Genomic DNA, 22,980 nt, shown 5'->3' with positions numbered 1-22,980 from the left:
TTCTAAAGGATCATGCGACACTGAAGACCTGAGTAATGGCTGCTGAAAATTCAGCTTTGCCATCATAGGAATACGTTACAATTTAAAATACTGTATATAAAAATAGAACACCGTTATTTTCAGTTCTAATAACTCTTATTATTTATTTAATAAAATAACATTTTTATCAAGCTTGGTGAGAAAGAGACTTCTATTAAAAACAGAGAAAATAAAAGACTTACCAACTAAAATAATTTACAGTTAAGCAGAGACAATTTATATTGCTCGCGTGTCTAATATAAAATTACGTAATAATTTGGTCTCGAACTCGTAAGACTTATTTTGAGCAGGCTGCAATGTAGTAACATAAAATTGCTTGAAATTCTGTCAGCATTCAGTTCATTCCTGAAACGATGTGTGTTTGACCTTCTTTGCAACTATTCCAGAGGTTTACAGATCCCCAGACTGAGCATCATTTCAGTCATAAACCAGTCAGTGACCCTTGTTCAGGGTCTTGAAAAACCTCCACTGACAGCCTAGTGTATATAAAAAAGGATACAATTTTAACGGACCCTTAAAATATTTATGATTCTACACATCAATGCATGGTGAGATACTGTATGTAACCCATATTTGCTCTTTCTAAATGGACGGCTTAACAATTTCAGATGCACCGTTTCTTTTTGAGGATGTCATGCAGACTTCACTGCGTACTGCATCAAGAGAAGCTTAACACAAAACTAAAGGAAGATGACTGGAGCTGCAATATGAACTGTAGCTCTTAATGGTACAGCGATGGACCAAGAACATGCAATTACTCTGAGCTGTGCATGGACTCACTTTTGTAATTGTACAAAGGATTAGTCTTCATCTGAGTCACAGGTCAATGAATAACCGGAGGGAGTGTTAATCCCCATTTGAAACAATGTGATTCTGCTGCAGCTTTCTGAAGCTCTGCTAATGCATTGCCCTGGCATGCCCTGAATCACTACGAGATGCTTTGGAAGGCAAATAACCCTCTGGTAAATGGAAAGAGTTTTTTTTTTCTCACTTTCATGGCCATTATTGTGTCTGTGCTGTTAACAGCAAGTGCTTTCTAATGGTTCTCACATGTCTAATGAAGTGTGTGATAATAGTCGATAACTGTTTAATAAATTAGATACTGTAGGACTGTGTTCTGCAATGCTACAAAGGATGAGTCAATTATTCATTATTTTTGCTGCTCTCGAACAAGGAGCTCTTCTTGATGCATGGTTTGTTCATTCACCGGTTTACCATCTTCTCATTGATCGGTGTGCGGTTGTTAATGCACACCGTTGAGATCATGGCTGACTGCTCCGTGGGGACTCTGGTGCTTTGCGTGTGACTGCAGATTGTAATGAAAACCAAGTAAAGTCTGGTAGATAAATCTAGGAGTAGCTCTTATCCTGGTTGACTCATGCATTAGTCTCCACTCATATTTCAGTTTCTAGATGTTTTATTTACTATTCTACCATCGTATTAAGGATGTCAAGTAAAGGAATAATTGACATTTTGCTGAAAATGTTCTCACCCTAATGTCATCCAAGATGTAAATGAGTTTGGATTTGGATCATAATGGATTTGTAGAATTTTAGCATTCACTTGCTCACCAATGGATCCTTTGCAGAGAATGGGTGCCGTCAGAATGAGAGAACAAACATCTGATAAAAACATCACAATGGTCCATAAGTAATCCACACGACTCCAGTCCATCAGTTAACATCTTGTGAAGCAGAAAACTGTTTTGTAAGAAAGGTTCAAGACGTTTTTAACTTCAAACAGCTGGTTCCAGCCAAAATAGTCCTTTATCCATAATTAAACTTTCTGCACTGAAATATGCACAGATTAATTAGCAGAAAGAGTCCAAGCAGAAAGAGTCCAAAGCATATTTGTGTGTGTGGATTTTGATGTAGGAAGAAAACAGGAGATGGGCTTTTTATTGAAGGAATATTAGCGGTTTAAATATAATGTTATTTTGGATTGGTTATAACAAACAAAAATGTTTCACTATTACTATTAAATTAGGCAATTTAGTCAAATAATGAGGTACTAATAATACAAATGATATAAATAATATTTGGAATACAGTCACAACAGTGTCATTGAAAATGACTTTAAGGTTTTTTATTTATTTATTTATTTTTTCTGCCAGAAAATATGCTACCTGGCAAAACCGTATGTTGCTATGCAACAAAAATAATGATGTGCTATGGAAGCTGACAGCAATATGGTGAATAGGTGTCATGTCGTATCTGTTTCGGATTTGGATTTTAGCAAAACTAGAATGTTGTATTAACCAGTTAGAAGCCAGTACTGAAACTATAGGTTTTGCAATATTTATTGTAGATGCTAACTTCCTAATCATATTATATTACCAATATTTACTATTTTGCCTAAATGTACAAAATGGTGAACTACCAGGTCAATATGCAGATGCTTTGTTGTTGTTTTTTTTACGGTTTGGGTTTATGATTTACCCAGTATTGCAACACCGTCCTGACCCTTTTTATCTTTTAGGTGGAGGTCAGTGCCCCAACAGCAGCACCTTGCAGGAGGTCCGCAACTGCAATGATCATCCCTGCACTGTGTACCACTGGCAGACGGGACCCTGGGGTCAGTGCATAGAGGACACCTCCGCTCCGTCCGCCAACAGCTCGCTCAGCCGCACCGGAGCAGGAGTCGGCACTAATGAGGCGTTCTGCACGGTTGGAATGCAGACGCGTAAAGTCATTTGTGTCCGGGTCAATGTGGGCCAGGTGCCACCTAAGAAGTACGTGTTTTTAAATGTGTTCCTATAAATCGCATTGTAAATGCAATGCATGCAGTTCAATCCATTCTTCAATTGATTTCTTTGTCTGTGTTGCTGTTATAAGGAAATGTAAGTGAATAGCTCAGGTCTTTTATCGTTTATTTATCTTTCTTGGCATGTGTAGGAGCAGATATTGAAGCAGGTTATGTATTCTGTTTATTAAAGTCAATCTCGATGTCTGGTGCTTGATCATTATTGACAGATAGAGACTTTAAGATGATGAGCTCTCAGCCGGTAGTTTAAGTAGTATCTGGTCTTTCCCCGAAGGCGTCTACTGAGAAAATAAATGATCTGTTTATTTATTCAGTTTAATAGTGGCATTATTCTGTCAGTGGCTGTGGAAACAGTGTGTGTAGCTCAGGGACCCCATGCTGGCAATGGAAATGAGGTCCTCTTTCTTCTCGGGGTTATTCATGTGCTGGGCTTTACACACTGATCTACACATTCATATACACACGCAGATATACACACGTGAGCCACATGCTGATCGTTATGAGATTTCATGTGAAAGAAGCAAGGATATTAGAATGATGCAGGGATAGAGAGAGAGAGAGAGAGAGAGGTAGGAGAAAGAAGTGTAGAATGTGCAGAGACATATAATGAAGACGAAAATGTGATATTTGAGGGTGAAATCACATTTACTTTCTGCTGTTTATGTATACGCTACTGTTCAAAAGATTCTTTTCTTTATGTTTTTAAAAGAACTCCATCTTCAAGGCTGCATTTATTTGATAAAAGTACAGTTAATGATTGTTAAAAGTTATTGTTTAAAATTATATATTAAAATTTGAATGTGTTTTAAAATCTAAATTATTCTTGTGATGCCAAAGCTGAATTTTAACAGCCATCTTTAGTCTTATTTTCATAATGTATTTTATTTGGTTTGTTTCCCTTTAGCTTTAAGCTTCATGAACTTCATCTTGTTTTCTAGCATGATTTAACATGTTTCATAGATGTGCTTCTTCCAAAGAAAATCTGAGCATCTGTCCATCCTCTTTTACTGTTTGTTTGTTTGTTGTTTGTTTGTTTATGCAGGTGCCCAGAGAGTCTGCGTCCAGAGACTGTAAGGCCGTGTCTTCTGCCCTGCAAGAGAGACTGCATTGTCACTCCTTACAGTGACTGGACACCTTGCCCTTCCTCTTGCCAGACAGGTACAGTACTTATTTGCACACACTTATGAAGCTTGAATATACTGTAAAACTAGTATTATTATTGTTTATTGAAGGCTGAAGTTTACTGACATCAGTACATAAAGAAATATTGGTAACTTTCAGCATTCTATCAGAAGAAGTGTTTAGAAATGAACTCTTTGGTCCCATAATCACATGCTATCAACACTGGAAAGAGGAAGTGTTGCTTGGCAACTCTGCCTGTAGGAACCAGAAGAAATATTAAAAGAAGCTGCCAATATCTGAGCCATTTGTTATATGAAGCATACAAGCAATGCATTTCTTATTTTTTCTTGAGTATATGTCACACTCCAATGTGTTTTGTATCAAATATTGGCTTTATAAAGACCATCTGCTTGACAGTTTCTTCTTCACTGAACACTAAGTAGATTTTCAATTCCCTCATTAATTTGCTTTTTTGCAGTACTTGTTACATTTACAATAAATATTTTATGTATGTCATTATTATTTACAAAGAGAACTACCCTCAAAGTTTGAGCTTTGTGAAAGAACAGTGAGAAAACAGTATGGAAAGAATGAATAATAATATGCACATATTTATAGATGCGGCCTTCACCCAGTGAAGAACTTCAGTCATAGAGTATGAATCACTGAACAGAGTTAACCAAAAATCAAAAGCGGAGAATTGTGACCTCATTATCATCATTTCAATCTTCAATTTAACTTAAAATGGAAGTCTTTGAACCATAAAGCTCATGGTAGTTGGAATGTACTGAGATTTTCAGAACTATAAAGAGCTAAGGTTGGATAACAAAACACAGTCATACAGAGATTTGCTGTTTTTGCTAGATTTTCTATATTTATTCATGGAAGTTTCATATCATCTTGTGTATATCCAGGTGGTGTCATCAAAAAGAAGCAATCAAGGAAACGCATCATCATTCAGCTTCCAGCTAACGGGGGCCAAGACTGTCCAGAAGTGCTCTTCCAGGAGAAGGAATGTGATGCCTCATCTGTTTGTCCAGGCTACAGGTGAACATAACACCTCTGTTTGCAATTATAGTACGGAAATGTTATGAAATTCCTGGACTAAAATGATATAAACAGAGAGCATGAGAGAGAGGGCACTTTTAAGTTTTACTTATAGATATATATCCATTTTTTATTTAATTTTTTTGCTATAGGTGGAAAACCCACAAGTGGCGCAGGTGTCAGTTGGTGCCCTGGACCATTCGTCAGGACAGTCCTGGAGCACAAGAGACCTGTGGACCAGGACTACAGGCTAGAGGTACAGAAAAACACTCGTCAATGTCAATAAAACTTAGGAGCTGCTTGTTGCAGTGCTTCACACTGAATCTGGGGAGACTGTTAAACATGGGGTAAACGCATGAGATTGGTAGTAATTCGATCTGTGGCTGAGTGTTACCATCAAAGGGCTGTGTAAACGCTTCTGGATTTAAATGAAATATTCTTTCAGAGATTCGGAAAGCTGTCTGAAGCAGTCGCAAGCGATATCCTTTGCTCTGACTCTTACCAGTAAACCCTTTCAGGGTTCAGATTCAGCCCATTAATGTGGTGTGACTGAAAAACATACAGTATCTGAAAACGAAAGATGAGAGTCTTGTGTTATATACGCCTGGAGACAGGCATTTTTTGATACTATATCACTGACAGAGATGCATTTATCGCATATGGAAGGCTTTACTGACATAAATGCATTTTTATTTGGGAACCTTTTACTAGGGTTAAAATTTTAAACTGTATTAAAAGAGAAATGCGGTATCTTGCTTCTAAAAATGGATGGTGTGCGCAGTGAAAGAACAAGTACAGTCTGCAGGTTGTTTTAAAAATCACATAGTACTGCAAAAAGCTTCTTTATATATCAACTTCTCAGCACTGCTCGCATTAAAACGCATTACCTGTAATAGGATCTCTCAATACACCGGCATGTCTGAAAAAGAAATCCAATACAATAGCTTTCACCCTCATTCAATGATAGAAATCTGGAGCCATCCGGCTACTCAAGTCAATAGGCATTTAACCGCCCTCTCGTGTAATCCATCACAAGATGCTTATCTTTATTCACTGTGTGTGGCTTTATTGGTGAGAGCCGACTGATATTTAACTGAGAGAAATGTTGTCCCTTTTTAGTTTTGTTTTCTTTTTCTGGTAGGTACAGTAGGTTTATGATCTCTTCCTTCTTTTTTCCCTCAGCCGTATCGTGTAAAAAGTTGGATGGAGGGCCTGCAGACAGCGCGGCCTGTCTTAAGTTTGCAGGTCCTATGCCTCAACTCACTCAGTCCTGCCAGCTTCCATGCCAGGACGACTGCCAGCTGACCACCTGGTCCAAATTCTCATCCTGCGCTGCTGATTGTGTGGGGGTCCGAACTAGGAAAAGGACTCTTGTTGGTAAGTGCTGGATCAGCAAGTCTGATTCTTAAAACTTCCAGATGCCAAGTCAACAAAAAGGCTCTTCTCACCTACATCTTTGACGCTTTCCATTTGCTTCATGATTCCTTCATATGCAATATAATAATTTACATCATTGTAAACACATATATTTTATTGTATTTTACACATGCATTTATAATTGATAAAATATATTTTAAAATGTTATTTATTCCTGCGATCTGAAAGCTGTGAAAACAGAAAAAAAAATAAAGCATAGAAGAAATGCGTCTGTCACAGAACTACATGCAGAATAAGTCCTGTAATTGCTTAACAAATATTTTGAATATTGAATATTTTGATGAATTTTCTCAGCAGATTTGTTATGTGTATGTACAAAGGAAAAGCCTCTGTGTTGAAAAAATTTATTTTTTTATTAGATGTGTATACCTGTACCTCAGCTGAGCCAGAAATGTGGTTTAACTTTTAGCATGAGAAGCTTAGTTGGTTATTTAGAGGTTAAATAACCTCTATTTGGACCGGTTCGCCCTTTGGAAGACCTGCTGTAATTCAAGTAACTTTACAAAAGGATTACATAAGATTAGTGCAATAGGTCTTTCAATCTGGATAAGTCTACTTACTCACGATTACCAGATCAGTGTGTTCTGACCACAGGAGTTAGATATTATCACAGGATCATTCTGTTAGTGGTACATTCCGTATTGTATTATTACAAAATATTTATATCCCTGGAATTTAAAACATATTTCTATCTGCTTTCATATCTCTAATGCTGTATGTTTGTGTGATTTTTCTGGCACAGGTAAAAGCAAAAAGAGAGAACAATGTAAAAACACACAGATGTATCCTCTGAGTGAAACCCAGTACTGCCCCTGCAACAAGTACAATGCCCAGCCCGTGGGGAACTGGTCCGACTGCATCCTGCCCGAGGGTGGGCGAGTAGAGGGCCTTTTGGGTATGAAAGTTCAAGGAGATATCAAGGAGTGTGGCCAGGGTTACCGGTTTCAAGCCATGGTGTGCTATGACCAGGACAACCGCCTCGTGGAGACGTCACGCTGCAACAGTCACGGTGGGTGAAAAAAGCCGATGGGTATCAACCCTTGTAAAAATAATGATTCATTTACTACCCCATCTGCTATTGGTCACACAAACAGTTTGTCCCTCTCACGTCATTGATTGGGATATCATTGATACACTTTGTAGTATATTAAAAAATTTTGTTTTATTTATTTATTTGTTTGTCTGCTTTTTTTTTTTTTTTTTTACAAAAAATATCATCTTGTAAATTTAGGCAGTTTTTTCGTATGTTCATTCATTTTACTCAACTTTTTTTACAACAAATAATAAAACAAAGATATTACTTTTAATATTGTTTTATTTATGCTAAAAATTTGACAAAATAATAATTTCATACCTCTTAAAAATAATCTATTTTTACAAAAATAACAATACATATGTGCAAATATTCAATTTTTGTCTTTTTTATATTATTTTCTTCTTCTTAATTTAATATATATCATGTATTGTTTTCTTAAATGAAAATTTAGGCTACGTCCACACGAAGCCAGAGCTTTCGCTATCCGATATTTTTTTTCCCCCTTGTCTCAATAAATATCTGCGTCCACACTAAACCACAGAGCAGACACAAAACGGTGTAGTATAGATGCCAGACCAGTATGTGGTGCTGTAATTCCCCCACAGAGATGCACTTAAAATGGAGAAGAAGACTTGGACTATGCACATAAACCTTGCGAACTGTATACAAACAATCATGGAACAATACATTTATTAATCTGTGTTAATGTTAGTTAATAAAAGACAATTGTTCAGTGTTTGTTCATGTTTTTGTTTCTGTTTCGTGACGTAGTGGAGGGGTGAGATGTGGGCTGATGATGTCATCTTTTCAGAAAATATATCGACTATATATTAATATATTCACTCTCTACATGAAAACGGAAGGGCAGCGTTTTAAAATTTAGCCAAGCTGGGACACGGTTTGAAAAATAACGCTTTCACTCTCCCAAAATGCCAGATCCGTGTGGACAAAATGCCTATTCGATACAAAATGTATGCTTATACAGCAAAAAGCGTTGTTTCATAAACTCGCTTTTTGTCCAACAAGATGTACATTAATATATTATATAATTTTGTTTCTAATGTAAACATATATTGATTTAAATAGTAGTTCTTTAAAAGGAAGAGAAATGAAAAATCAATTTTAATCAAGTTTATTTACGTGATGTTGGACTAAAGCATGTATCTATCATTAGTCTATCAAAACATTTCCTTCTAGTGAGTCCTTCCCAAGTAAAGAAATCAAAGTGCTTGTCTTAATAGAACATAAGCTTTCCACAACAGTGTTGGTAATCGAATTCCGCTCTGCAACTCTCGCCACCTCTTGCAGCAAGAAGCTCAGGAACGAGCAGTTGGCAATCCGTTCCTCTGAGCCCGAGATTAGACTGTGGCAAACTACAGCATTAGATGAAAGCATGTGGAATCCCGTGGCCAATGCAGGAGCTCTATGACGTTAAGACCTCTCTCTTTATGAGTCACAATCCTCTAGTATGGATTGTACGCTCTCAGCTGGAGGTCTGCGAATGGTTCAAAGACTCGGCGTCTCTAGAGTGAAGATGTGCTGACAGAGGCAGGGTGTTTTTCTCTCTCTGCCTCCTCTCGTTCTCTTCCTGCTTCCTCTGAGACATCCCTCACTCCAATCAGACCCCATACCCCTCATGATTTGAAGCGTAGTTGCCATTTTGTGAGGCTGTCAGACTGACATGTTGCCCAAGGCAATCTGTAAGAGGTGTTGAGTGTCTTTAATCCAACTATGAGAAGTTTCTGTGATAGGGATTTTGGTTCAAAAGTATATACACAGATATCCTTAATTTTTTTTCTTTTTTTTTTTTCTTGGAATGATCTTGTGTTATCCAGTTTAGCAGGCTATGTAAGACAAAACTGAATGAGTTTTGATTGAGTAAGGCTTTTAATAAAATATGAAAAATATTTTATTTGTTAATAATTTAACTTTATTTATTTAGTGAAGCTATAATTTTGGTAAGGTAATTTAATTAAAATAAGATTTACATTTAATTTAAATTTAGTGGGTGGTTTTTTTTCTTAATTTGAATTTGAAAAATGTAATTTTCTTACAAATTATCTAGAATTCAATTTTTCCCTCCTCTGGAGCAATTAATGTGGAGGTCCATGTCTGACACAGAATGAAAAAAACAAAAACAAATCATTTTGACATTTTATTTAACAAATCCGACTTATCACTATTATTATTTTATCTCACAATTTGGAGTTTCTCAGAATAGTGAGTTCAATACATCATTTTGAGTCACAATTGTGTGTTAATATCACACAGTTTAGAGTTAACATCTCACAATTTTTCTTTAAAATCTGAGTTAGCAATTTGCATTATTAACTTTTACTGAACACACGATTTTGAGATACAGTATAACTTAAAAAATTTGAGAAATAAGCAGAATTGTGAGATAATATACTGCAATTACCATTTTATGACATGGCACAGTTCAAGACTTGAATCACATTGATTGCAAATTTTTGTAATATCTATTAAACTGTTTATCACAGTAATATATTCAAATAGTTTTTGAACACTTTGAGCAAATAATTATATAATATAATATAATATAATATAATATAATATAATATAATATAATATATGATATGATATAATATAATGTTTTAATGTAATATACATGTAATATATAATTTATGTTCCTGTTTCTTGATCATTTGGGATCCCATCTACTTTTTCAACAGCAACCTTCCATTATGTTTGCTCAGCTTTTTATTTTATATTTTATTTTTTTTACATCAGTCATCCATTTTAAATCTGATATTGCTGTGCTTGTAGGTTTGAAGGAGCAGCATATAATGGAGCACTTAACATGGAATTCTTAAAACCTGCTGTTGGAATAATCCTCGGAAATGTTCAGGACTTGAGCTGTCTCACGCAGTTTTCCCATTCCAGAAAAATACCATGACCTTTGCAAGTTGTGATGTAAAATTAAACTTCAGCAGACCATATCAGTTCAAATGCCACAACCTTGACCTTTACACTGCTTTAACATGCTGTTTCATCTGTCACAATTTATTAAACTAACTCCATTAACCAGCATCATAACTGTATCATGCTGGTTTGATTTACTATGATAGAAACACTAAATTTTATTCATCTCTCTTATCTCTTGTAGGTTACATAGAGGAAGCATGTATCATCCCATGTCCATCTGACTGTAAGCTCAGCGAGTGGTCCAACTGGTCCCGTTGCAGTAAGTCCTGTGGCAGTGGGGTCAAAGTACGGTCCAAGTGGCTTCGGGAGAAACCTTATAACGGTGGCAGACCCTGCCCCAAACTGGACCATGTCAATCAGGTATACAGGGAGCCTGTTATATTATTTTAATGAATATGTGCTTGTCTTGTTTTAATTATTAATTACTGGGCTGCTGTACATTTTTGATCAAAGGACAAAACGGAATAACATGTTTCTTTAATGCACAGCAGTGTGGTTTACTAATATGTTTATATATTCATGGGATATTGTTTGTGCATCGTAGCTTTAGAGCATTAAAGATTGCTAGGCTAAAATTATGTGAATTTACACAGCTTCATACGATCTTCTGAGGTTTTGGAAGTGACAAATAAATGGCATATAACAACTTCTTTCTCTCTCTCTATCTCTCTCATCATGGCGGGAATTCTGCAACAGGCTCAGGTAAAAGTCTAAGGTTTTAAATGATTGATGATGGTGCATGTGATTAACCAATTATTTTGGAATGGTAATTTTTTTTTATGCTAATTCATAATTTTTTGATCAATTATTAATTCAAGTTCTTGATGAATATACTGTATGATTTAAGGTCCAAGGACATAGTAGTGATCTTCAAAGGGACAGGACACATTATTAACTTGATTGGCTTGGCTCATACTAGGTTGACCACCTGCTAATAAGCCGAAGGGGGGACAAGGGGTATGTTTCTGACGGACAATGTGGGACAGTGCCTTGCGCGGCGGTGCCCCCACACCATGGGCAGACTCACTGATAGTGGTTTACCCATTTCTAGCACATACCACCTTACATGGTATATTAATAATGCCCTATTCCCCTAAACGTGTAACTACTGATGTATGCTTATGACAGAATTGACAGATCCACTTCCACTTACGATTTACTTTACTATTTTATTTATTTTTCATTACAATTTATTTACTTTAAATCAATTATAATATAAAATTATAGGATTAAAATGAATTGTAGTTGCTCAACTCCACAGGAACAGTTGGAAAAAAAGTCTAAACTCACAACTCCAGAGGTTCACGGAACGAGAATGGGGAGGAAAGGATGGTGAACTTGCATGTTAGTAAAGGCAGGCGCAAAAAAAAAAAAACGTTTGAAACAGGACACACCTTCTCTTTTTTTAATTGATGATGGCGGTGCCTCACTTTCTCCATTTTTCGAATTGGAAAGCATGCATCTAAAAGTTCCTTCCCAGTGTGTCTGGTATGCACGTGCATGCGCTGTCATGGCAACCACAAAAAAGTTGACAACAACCTAGTCTTCAGCAGTTCAACTGAGGGGTGGGTGTGGCAACAGTAGCGTGCTGAACTGTCAAGTAATGTTCGTTTGGATGCCTGGGGCTCAAGGATATAGAGCAACCAACTTTTATTGAGCAAGCATTGATTATGCGTGACACAGTCTCAATTTGTGGGCGCTACGCGGGACGGGTGGTCACCCTAGCTCATACAGTAAATATTATGTCGGTGAAACCTCTGTGGTGTTTCTCAGGTGTATGAAGTGGTACCATGTCTGAGCGACTGCAGTCAGTATGTCTGGGTGGCTGAGCCATGGAGCGTCTGGAAGGTCAGTAATGTTGATCTGAAGGAGAACTGTGGGGAAGGTGTACAGACAAGGAAAGTCAGGTATGACTATCTCAAACAACTACATTAGCAACACTACTTAACACAGCTTTTTAGAAAGAAAGTGCATGGTAATCCTAATAGATGTTTATTTTCATGAAGGTGCATGCAGAACACTGTTGATGGACCTTCAGACCCTGTAGAAGACTATCTCTGTGATCCAGAGGAGATGCCGCTTGGAGCCAGAGAGAGCAAGTTGCCCTGTCCTGGGGACTGTGTTTTAACTGACTGGGGCCCTTGGAGTCGATGCCCATTGGTGAGAGGAAACATTGATAAGGAACACATTCAAGTTTATTTGTATAGCACTTTTCACAATACACATCACTGCAAAGCAGCTTTACAGAAAATTAAGTTTCTACAATATATTTAGTAGTAGTTCATCAGTGGTGACTATGTCAAATTGATGTACATATGGCAGAAATGTCTCTGTCTTATCCGAATTCAGTAGAAGAAAATTATTTGTCATCCAATCTTTTACATTTTTAATGCACTGTTAGCTTAGATAATATAGACGTTTCATCTGGTCTTGTTGAGATATATACCGTATTTTTCGGACTATAAGTCACATCTGAGTATAAGTCGCATCAGTCCAAAAATACGTCATGATGAGGAAAAAAACATATATAAGTCGCACTGGACTATAAATCGCATTCATTTAGAACCAAAAACCAAGAGAAAACATTACAGTCTACAGCCGCGAGTGGGCGCTCTACACTGCTCAGTGTAGACTACAGGAGCACTGAGCAGCGTAGAGCACCCTCTCGCGGATGTAGACGGTAATGTTTTCTCTTAGTTCATTTCTCTCGGTTCATGTCAAACAAATTTTGATGAATAAGTCGCACCTGACTATAAATCGCAGGACCAGCCAAACTATGAAAAAAAGTGTAACTTATAGTCCGGAAAATACGGTAGTTGAGTATCATCAGCATAACAGTGGAAACTAATTCTGTATTTTTTTATAATAATACCAAGGGGTAACATGTATATTTAAAATAGCAGAGGACCTAGGACAGATCCTTGTGGCACTCCATAATTTACTGGTGATAATTTAAGATGACTCCTGGTTTAAATAAGAAAACACATCTAATGTTCAATAGAGCACACAATCTTATTTACCACTATAGTTTTGTGATGGATAATCAGTTCTACCATTACTCCTTGGTGTGTCTGATGCAACGCTTTTCAGTGCGAAGGTCCCCTGAAAGCCCAGCCTTTATATGATAAATTTAAATGCATGGCTGGTACCTCTTCCTCATATTTTTCCACCTCCTGTAGAGGAAGATTTGAGACACCGCATGTTCTTCAGAGCTGCTCAACACCAAATTGAGTATTTTTGGTCAGCCATGCACCGGCAGTCAGTAAATACACAGCAAAGTAAGAAAACCGAGGATTGGCGATTTGCGAGTTCACACATGAAATCCCTTGCTGTGGCATAAGTGTGTGTATAGGCATTATTGAGGGAAACTCTCAGGGGGAGGGTTACTCACGTCTGTCTCAGTGTGATTTCCAGGCACGCTGCCACTAAACTGCAAGGGTAGCTAATTGCCATGGATACTGAGAGTATCCCTGCCGTGAAAATGCGGGAAGGCTTAAAACTTCTTACACATTATATCAGAGAGGAATTATTTTCCTCAGAAAGAGCTGCCAACTTCTGAAATAACAAGGAAAATGTGAAAGCAAAATGAATCCGCTTCACATATGCTGAATATTTCAAGATGTCCTCTCTTTTGTCCATTTGATTGTTCATTTGTTATTCATTGATCATCGTTTATTCATTGAAAGCTATGTTTTTTTGAAGCCATGCAATTTGAATAGTACAAGGCAGAGGACTGCCAGCCCTATACGTCAGCCTGGGGCAGAGAAACAGTGTCCTTCAACTACAGAGAAAGAAACATGCACCCTGAACACCAACTGCTTCTATTACTCCTATAATATTACAGGTAAATATTGACTGAATCTTAACTAGAACATGCTGGCTGCCAGATTATTAGAATAAAATATAAATAAAACATTTTAGATTATTTTTACCCTCTAAGAATAATTTTTTATCACTATTTCACACATGGAAGAAATAAGATGTTAAATAGTATTTTAGTATTATGTGTTATTTTAGTATTATGTTTTAGTAACATTCTATTAGTATTTATTAACTTTTATTTTTATATTTCCATTTTCATTTTAATAATAATAATAATTATTATTATTATTATTTTCAAAAATCAGTATTTCTTTCTAGCTTTATTTCAGTTTAAGTTTTAGTTTTAGTTAGTAGTTTTAGTAATTTTAGCAAACATAGTAAACAAAGTTGCCAAAGCAACATTTCTAATTTTTTTTTTTTTTTTTTTTTTTTTTTTTTAGTTAAGTGTTGTTATTTTTCAGTTCAAGGTTTTCATCAAAGTTTTTGTTGAATTTCCCATGATAAAAGGAAAAAGGTTAATTTGGAATAACTGGTCAGAAGAAAATAAGAATTATTTTTTTATTATTATTATTATAATTCTCATCCAGACTGGAGCACATGTCAGCTGAGTGAACGAGCCGTATGTGGGGTTGGATTCAAAACACGCATGCTTGACTGTGTTCGCAGTGATGGCAAGTCTGTAGACCTCAAGTTTTGCGAGGAGGTACTTTTCTGTTCAAAAGTCAAGTTTACAAGTGATGCTTCTGTTGTACATCCACTTAACTAAGTTGATTTTTGTTTCTTTTAGCTTGGTCTTGAGAAAAAATGGCAGATGAATGCTTCCTGTGTGGTCGAGTGCCCTGTCAACTGCCAGCTGTCTGATTGGTCGTCCTGGTCTGAATGCTCTCACACCTGCGGTCTTGCAGGTAAGCCAACGCTTTTTATGGAAGACCTTGATCTCAAGCTGGATTTATGCCAGAGCACACAAAAATTTCACAGTTTTTGTGACATTATTAAATTTGCATGGCTTGGTTAATTCACACTCTCAGCAGTCAGTCGGTCTGTTTCAGACAAAATCAAAAGCCTCAGGAGGGTCCTTGGGTCTTGTGGTCCAGAACGTTGGTCTTTGATGTTAACTAACTCAAATGACAAGTTTTAGGGAATTATACTGAGCTCTCTGCTGTTTTAGAATCACCAAAGCATTTGCTAAAACCACCAAAAATTTATGGTCTGAGAACCATTGTGTTAACGCCCAGAAGCAGCATTTGAGAGATGGATAATGATGTCGTTGAGTGTAATTCCATCTGCTCTGACGATTGATTAGGGGTCCATTATGTTTGTGTGCTCGGGGCCTAAGAGACCACTCCGCTACACAAGGTCTTTGAGAGCCAATGGCCAGCGACTGCTGGAGCAAACCCTGCCGCTACATGAAACCTGTGCTGGTTTAGTTCATCATGGCATCTTTAATCTGTCCCCAGGCGGCAAGATACCATGAGTTATTAATCAATGAATATCATTTATTTAATTAATTTATTTATTTGTTTTGTGTTGAAAGCTTAAATGAGACTGACTTTGATACAGTCATGGGGGTTATATCTATGATATCATATCCTGTATTTTGTATGTTTTTCTCCCTTCATTTTTCTGCACATTACTTGTGTCTCATTTTATTTATTTGTCCGTATAATTATTCACACAAAGTGACTTTCATTTAATAGAAATATATGAATAGTTATTAGTATTTTTTTTTGTCGTTGTTGTTTTTTTGTAATATGAGGATTATTGTACAGTATTTATTAAATATTATTATTTAATATATTATGCAGTTATGCAAAGCTAATGAAGACCCAGTTGTGAGTGGAGCCATGTGTTAAACGTCCTGCATTGGCTATCCTGAGGCACACTGGTTATGTCGTTTGCCCTAAGCCTGGTGCCTTGGCCACCAGAAGAGACAGGAAGAGATAAAAAGAAAGAGGAAAGAGAACTGAGAGAATGAGCAATCCCTACAGCTAAAAACTCACAAAGGCACACAAGCACTTGTGTATGTACAGTTTTCCCAACTGAAACCAGCATATAAAAAGAGGATGCAGGGCACTGGGAGCTGATTTGGTTTGTGGCTGCTGGAAAGCGTGGAGCTTCACAGAGGATTCTCCGAAGGGATGGTCCATCACAGCAGACTGCGGTGAAGATGAATCGTATCTGCTACAACTAGCTTCTGGGCAACATGTCAGCCAAGGACTGGGCTATGTTCATGTTTAACATTACGAAATGCCTAGCCGTACCCTTCGAGGTTGTGTACATCTGGCCCTTTTCATGATAAAACTAACTGCGAAGAAGTTAGTAACAGACCACAACACAGAATCGCTTCTGCTGGGCCTGATGACCTTTTGGAATTACTTGTGCTGTAGTAATTCAGTGCCAAAACCTGCGTGGTATTCAGAAACCACCTGACATCCAGTTTAACCAACCATAAATGTGCTCAAATAGCACTGATAGTTAATTCTTAAGCACCAAATCAGCACTTTAGAAGGATTCCTGAAGATAATGTGACACCGAAAGGCTGCTGAGATTATTCAGCTTTCCCATCGCAGGAATATATATTAAAACAGAAACGACTTTTTTAAACTGTATAAATATCGTACAATATTACAGTTTGTCCTTTATTTTTGATCACATAAATGCAGCCTTTTTAATGACCCAAACCATATCCATGAAGACAGCTGAACATGGGATCATACATGGAGAGAAACCCACTTTAGATCTTAACATTAGCTAACACTACTTAAGAAAAGAGTGGGCATTATTTTTAGGTTTAGCAGTGGTATTTAACTCTTTCTAGGAGTATACATCAATACCTTTAAGTACCTTTAACCACTTGTATAACTTTAGTAACACGCGTTCTGAAGTTTTAAGAAGGTTTTGTTATTTAGTTCTTGCCCTGCAAAATAATCGTTCTTATGGAAGAGGGGTGCAGAGTTTTGTTCCAAGCATTCCCTGGGCGCCACTCGTAAACAGCAGGATGCATTCTGCCTGAAAGAGCCTAGACTCCATTTCTCTCCATCCCTCTCCTCAGCCCCGCAGAATCGATTTAAGAAAATCAAGACGGGGAGAGATGAATATTCAGAGAGGTTTCAGGGCCTGGAATTAGGCTTGAAGAATGCCTGGCAGATTAAGTTATTCACAGATGGGTGGAACATTACTACACAGAAAGAAAGACTTTCAGGTCACGTATTGTTTTTGGCTTTCCGTTGGAGGGGGATTGAGTTACCTGAGATTAGTGTGTGTGTAACATGAGATGATTCACTTACTGTAAAAGCCTTTATTTCATTCGAGGAGTCACTTTGCTTGATGTTAAAGCATCATCTTAAAGCCAGCATGAGAAAAACCAGGGAGTTGTGCTTCCAGTATGAGTGAATTTAAAATAACATTAGTCATGTCTAATAGAAAATGTTATTTTGTGACCGCAGCGTACCTCGAATACTAAGGGTTTTCAAATGCGAACAACAATGCAGTGCGGCATCGTGAAACACATCTGTTTTTCTTTCGATGTTTTTTGTAGGGAAGCTCTGGAGAAGGAGAACTGTGATCCAGGCCTCTCAGGGAGATGGCCGGCCATGTTCCCCACAGCTGGAACAGTGGAAGCCCTGTCCTGTTAAACCCTGCTACAGCTGGAGGTACAGCGCCTGGTCTCCATGCAAATCTGAGGTGAGTTTGCTGAGGAATCACTCAATATTCACAATAAGATGAATTCTAGATTTTAAGATGTACTTCATGGATGCTGTTTTTTTTTTATTTATTTTTTATAAGTAATATCTTCAAACATATCAGGCATGATGTTTCTTGAGGCACACTTTGCAACAGTAAACCACCATCACTTAATTTCACCTGCAGCAGTGTTTAGGTATATTTAGAATACTCCCCAGTCCTCTCCTGCTTTGGCCTTTCTGCAGCGTTTGTGCTGTCGTCTTCCTCCTGTCATCAGTCTGGTTTTAGTCAGGACCCAACAGGGGGTTTAATTAAAGACAGCAGACAGAAGACACAGCCTCTCTCTTCTCTCCTTTCTTGCCGTCTCTGTCTTTCTCCTTCCCCCCTCATACCTCAGGCTGTGAGAGAATATTGACTCTGGCCTTTGTTCTCGGCTGCCTGTCTCTAAAGTGTCTTCTGACAGCCCTCAGCAGTCTCCAGCAGCATTGCTTCACTTGTGCCTCATGTTTTTAGAGATTTTCAGCAGCTATGAAAAAATAATGCCGGTAGCTGACAGTGCGGAACATGAGGACGGAGAAACAATGCTGGGATTTCTTCCTGACTCATTTTGTATCACTGTGAGAAGTTTTGCTCTTTCGAGGTCTAGAGCTCCAAAGAAGCTGTGTAGAGTTCATCCTCAATCTCCACTAGGAGTACAACATGTTTTTTTATTTATAATTTTTTTTTTACCACAGCTGGTGTCCAATTGTAGTCATTAATGGCAAAACTCACTGTTTCCTCAGGGCGCACGGTGTGGAGAGGGCCTGCGCTTCAGGAACATGTCCTGCTTTGTGTCTGATGGCTCGGGGAAGGATCCGGGCAGTATGGTGGATGAGGAACTGTGTGGAGACCTGGAGCAGACTGTGGATGGGGACAAACAGATCATCCTGCAGGAGTCCTGCACAGTGCCCTGTCCAGGTAACGGCTAATGCCACAACTGTGACGACATGATGTTGTAAATCCACTACACTAATATAAACCTTGGTTGCAGTAACTGTCAAAGATATTGCAGAGTTTAGCTCCAACCCTAATGAATCACACCTGAAGCAGCCAATCAATATCTTACTAGGTACACTTGAAACTTCCAGGGAGGTGTGTTGAGACAAGTCAGGGCTAAACTCTGCAGGACACACACAGGCCCTCCAGGATCAAGTTTGGTTACCCTTGCTTTAGAGAAAAATCACAATCTTGTGTTCCTCGGTCTAGCAGCTCACCTTTAGATTGGTCAAACCTACTCTGGGACATTTACAAGGCAGCTTTTAAGAGACACTGTGTGAAATATTCACTGGGATATCACACCACTATAATTCAACACCCTCATATAACTTGCTGTATTACCTCATACAAGCTGGAGAATTACACTAAATAGCTTGTTGTCCTTTATAGTACCATAATTTCACAGGAAATGGATGAAAACATATAAGAAAAAAAGGAAAAATGTATATATATATATATATATATATATATATATATATATATATATATATATATATATATATATATATATATATATATAATTTTCTTTTTTTTCAGACAAGCTTTTGAAAGCTTTTTATTTCAGTGAGTGACAGACAGTAAGACAACATTTTGACATGTCCTTTGTGGCAGTAGTAGTGGGTTGTGACAGTAACTACACACCAGCACATGTCAGTGCAGATTTGTGTTGTGGTAGTGGGAGTTACATGATGCTTCGCCTACAGCGTAGTTGTGATTTTTTATTTTTTTTATTTTTTTAAAAAGTTGCACAGTTCTTCACTTGCTCTGACCTTTGACCCCATCATTCATTCTTCATTCTTGAAGTGTAGCTCCCTGGCACACATCCCATCTCACCCCGTTCTATAAACCTCCAGCTGTGACCTACTGTTGTGCTCCCTCTATCTGCCCGTTTCCTTTTTCCTTTTTTCTTTTCTGATCTCTTTTTTCACACAAATGTTTCTTAAATGATGATGATGCGCCCTTTGTGTATTTGAATATTCATCCCAGGGTTGTGTAACTTCATCAGCTATTCACACACAGACTCGGGTGTACTCGGTGAACTCAGGTGTCACATCTGCCTCTGGCGTTCTGCTGCGCACGTGCTCTGATAATCACGATCATAGGATTAGGGCTTTATGGAATGGCAACTCTATGAATAATTAATACTCTGGGAAATATTCACAAATTAGGACTACTATTACAGCAGGACAGACTGACCTACTTCAGTTGAAAAAAACACCCTGAGATCACACACGTATTAATATCCTTGACAAAGAAAAAGAAAGTCTGCAAGTGGAATTTGTTATTGTTAGACCCTGTAGGTTGAAAATGGAAAAACCTTTGAATTCTTTGGGGTTTTAGATTAAATCTATTAATGAATCACTAGGCCCACACAGAATATGTGCCTGGAGCTCATAAATCTCTAAGGACTTCTGCAGGGTTGAAACTTTGTCACTTGCAACGTTTATTTGTTTATTAAACATTTTGGTGAATTGAATCATGCCTTCAGCTACCAGTAACACTGTAGAACTCTCAGCACCAGTTTTCAGCAAAATGCATGTTTATAGCTGTGACGTATATTACATCAATAATTAAAATAATTATAACAAGTTGACATAAAATTTTTGCTATTAGCAGAATGACAAAAAGTAATTAAATAAATAGCATTTTCAAACTACTTTTGCAAATGCTAATATCAATCAGCTAGGAGTTTTCTAATAGAAGTGTTTATGTCTTTGTCAGGTGAGTGTTACCTGACAGAGTGGACAGTGTGGAGCCCGTGTCAGCTGAGCTGTATCAGCGGGGACGATCTGGGATTCGGTTCAGTGCAGGTGCGTTCTCGTGCTGTTCTAGCCCAGGAACCTGAAAACCTTCTTCAGTGTCCAGAACAAGAATGGGAACCCAGGCCATGTACAGGTGAGCAAAAAACCAATGCATTTAGGGAAAACAATACAGTCTCCCTGTAAAAAATTAGTTTACAAAATTCTAAATAAAACAAACATTACTTGAGTATTGGAGTACTGAATACTTGAGTACTGAAATACTATTTCATCTTCAATAATTTCAAGTTTAATTCTGTGTTACTTATCAATGTGAAACTTTTTCTACATTTTTTTTATTGTTAGATACTTTTTAAGCCCACATAATGTTTTACAAATTATATATTATTATCATTTTTGAATGTATCTTTGTTAATACTGTTTTATGTGTTTAAGAGGGCCAGTGTTATGAGTACAAATGGATGACCAGTCCATGGAAAGGCTCGTCTCGACAAGTCTGGTGCCAGCGCTCTGATGGACTGAATGTCACAGGTGTGTTTCAAATGAAATGATATTAAAAGATATAAAATAAAACAGAATAAAATAAAATATTTAATACATAAGAACTTTTATAAATCAATATTTGGATTATATATATATTTTTAACCTCATTTATAGAGTTCAGAAAATAATGGTGCATCCCCAGGTGCACAAATTGTAGAAGCAGAGATAAGCCACGCTGTATCTGTTTTCGATATTCAGAGAAAAAAATGAAACCATCACAATGACAGAAGCGTCAATACTCTCTCCTCAGAGAGCGTTTGATGACAGACTGTGGTTTGAGATAAAGTTGATGTCCTATGCTGTCATTTCCTGTCAGAAAAGGCTGAAGTGTTTTATACATCTCCTATTATACATGTGTATATACTTTAGGGAAATAAGCTTTTAATCCATGACAATGTGAAACCCACATTTAATCCCATTCACCATTATCCCAGCTGTCCTCCCACGGTAATGTGTCTGTGTGTGTACTTCCTTGTTTTGGTGCAGGCGTGGAAATGCACGGGAAGCTAAGTATGCCCCTCACACTCCACTGAAGAACATCGTAAATGCATTGCAATATGAGATTTCATTGAGTTTTGTATGCCATTTTAATGCGACTTGGAATCAATCCCTGTGATTTTCAAATATTTATTTGTCCTCTATGTCGAGCTGCCCAAAGTGACCTCGTTCCAGATGGCACACATGAGTCTGGTCACTTGTGATTGGCAGAACAGGGCAGCAGAACTTCTAAGGCTGTAATCAAAACCTCTACAGCAACCAGGTCCCTGTTTATGCATATTCATGAGTTCTGTTAAGGTGTGCAGGAGTATGAATATTCATGCAGGCTGCTAATTGGTAAACATGGTTCTGCAGATTCTTACAGTTTACAGTGCACCTATAAAGAAGAGATATTTTACCTTATTGCTAATGATGGATTTTTACATCAAAACATACAAAAGAGAAACCGCATTTCCAATTTTCCAAATGTCACCCAGTAAGCAGCTTTCTGATTCAAACTGGACACAAATGACACATCTAGTGCTGGTTGTGGCCTTAATAATTCTCGTGGTATCTGGCAGCGGCAGTCAAGGGTGGTTCCGGCTTTAGGGAGCAGTTCTATTTCACTGCTCTCATTGTTGATTGGATGTATTGATTCATCCCAGCTTAGAGAAAATAACACCCCTGCACTGGCCGCCGGCTGCCCATTTCAGTGCTTTTATAGATCCAGTGGATTCCCACAGGCTGCGATTTGTAGAGAGGAAGATGGAAAGTGAGCGAAAGGATGCTGAGATTGTACATATAGGCGACCCAAGAAGAGGACTGTTTTTAATTGTGTTGGCTGACAATAAAACAGGCAAAAATCCCATGGATTTACATTGATGGAGTAGCCCAAGCCTGAATACCTAGGGAACAGTATATCTTACAGACTGAGAATGGGCTAGAAAAATTACGTACAAATGCCCTAGTAACCCCTCAGAGAACCTTAGCAACCACCACGAACACGTTAGCAACCATCCAGAACATCCTAGTAATGCCTTCAAAGGGAAAAGGGTTCAGAAAATGTAAGATCAGATCATTCATCATTTAGATTTTTGAAATAATTATGACATTGTCGAAATTGACAAAATAAGTCAAAATGATAAGGTAAAATTTTTTAATTATGAAGTGAAAAACAAAATGTTAGATTAAAAAAAGACACACTTATGACATATAATGATTTTAACATATATTTCCACATCTAACAGCACTAATGGTGGGTAGAAAAAA

The 22,980-nt window shown here is 37.6% G+C and overlaps 1 protein-coding gene across 2 annotated transcripts in view; it reads left to right on the top strand.

The window, feature by feature from the left end:
* thsd7aa (thrombospondin, type I, domain containing 7Aa) overlaps positions 1–22,980 on the top strand; it is a 97,449-nt gene that overhangs the window by 66,477 nt on the left and 7,992 nt on the right. For both annotated transcript variants that reach the window (XR_003294454.1, XM_026288852.1), the window contains exons 8-23: positions 2,518–2,770; positions 3,845–3,960; positions 4,839–4,971; positions 5,124–5,227; positions 6,154–6,348; positions 7,151–7,417; positions 10,572–10,751; positions 12,159–12,297; positions 12,397–12,550; positions 14,093–14,234; positions 14,800–14,915; positions 15,000–15,117; positions 17,751–17,896; positions 18,679–18,853; positions 20,654–20,827; positions 21,127–21,222. Coding sequence is in view for 1 of the 2 variants with exons in the window: in XM_026288852.1 (XP_026144637.1) it covers positions 2,518–2,770; positions 3,845–3,960; positions 4,839–4,971; positions 5,124–5,227; positions 6,154–6,348; positions 7,151–7,417; positions 10,572–10,751; positions 12,159–12,297; positions 12,397–12,550; positions 14,093–14,234; positions 14,800–14,915; positions 15,000–15,117; positions 17,751–17,896; positions 18,679–18,853; positions 20,654–20,827; positions 21,127–21,222 (2,508 nt within the window). In the remaining variant the exon portion in view is untranslated. The remainder of the gene's footprint in view (positions 1–2,517; positions 2,771–3,844; positions 3,961–4,838; positions 4,972–5,123; positions 5,228–6,153; positions 6,349–7,150; positions 7,418–10,571; positions 10,752–12,158; positions 12,298–12,396; positions 12,551–14,092; positions 14,235–14,799; positions 14,916–14,999; positions 15,118–17,750; positions 17,897–18,678; positions 18,854–20,653; positions 20,828–21,126; positions 21,223–22,980) is intronic.

Source organism: Carassius auratus, chromosome 19 (genome assembly GCF_003368295.1).
Source record: "Carassius auratus strain Wakin chromosome 19, ASM336829v1, whole genome shotgun sequence".
NCBI classification, from domain to species: Eukaryota; Metazoa; Chordata; class Actinopteri; order Cypriniformes; family Cyprinidae; genus Carassius; species Carassius auratus.
This window is presented reverse-complemented; position numbering and strand designations above follow the sequence as displayed.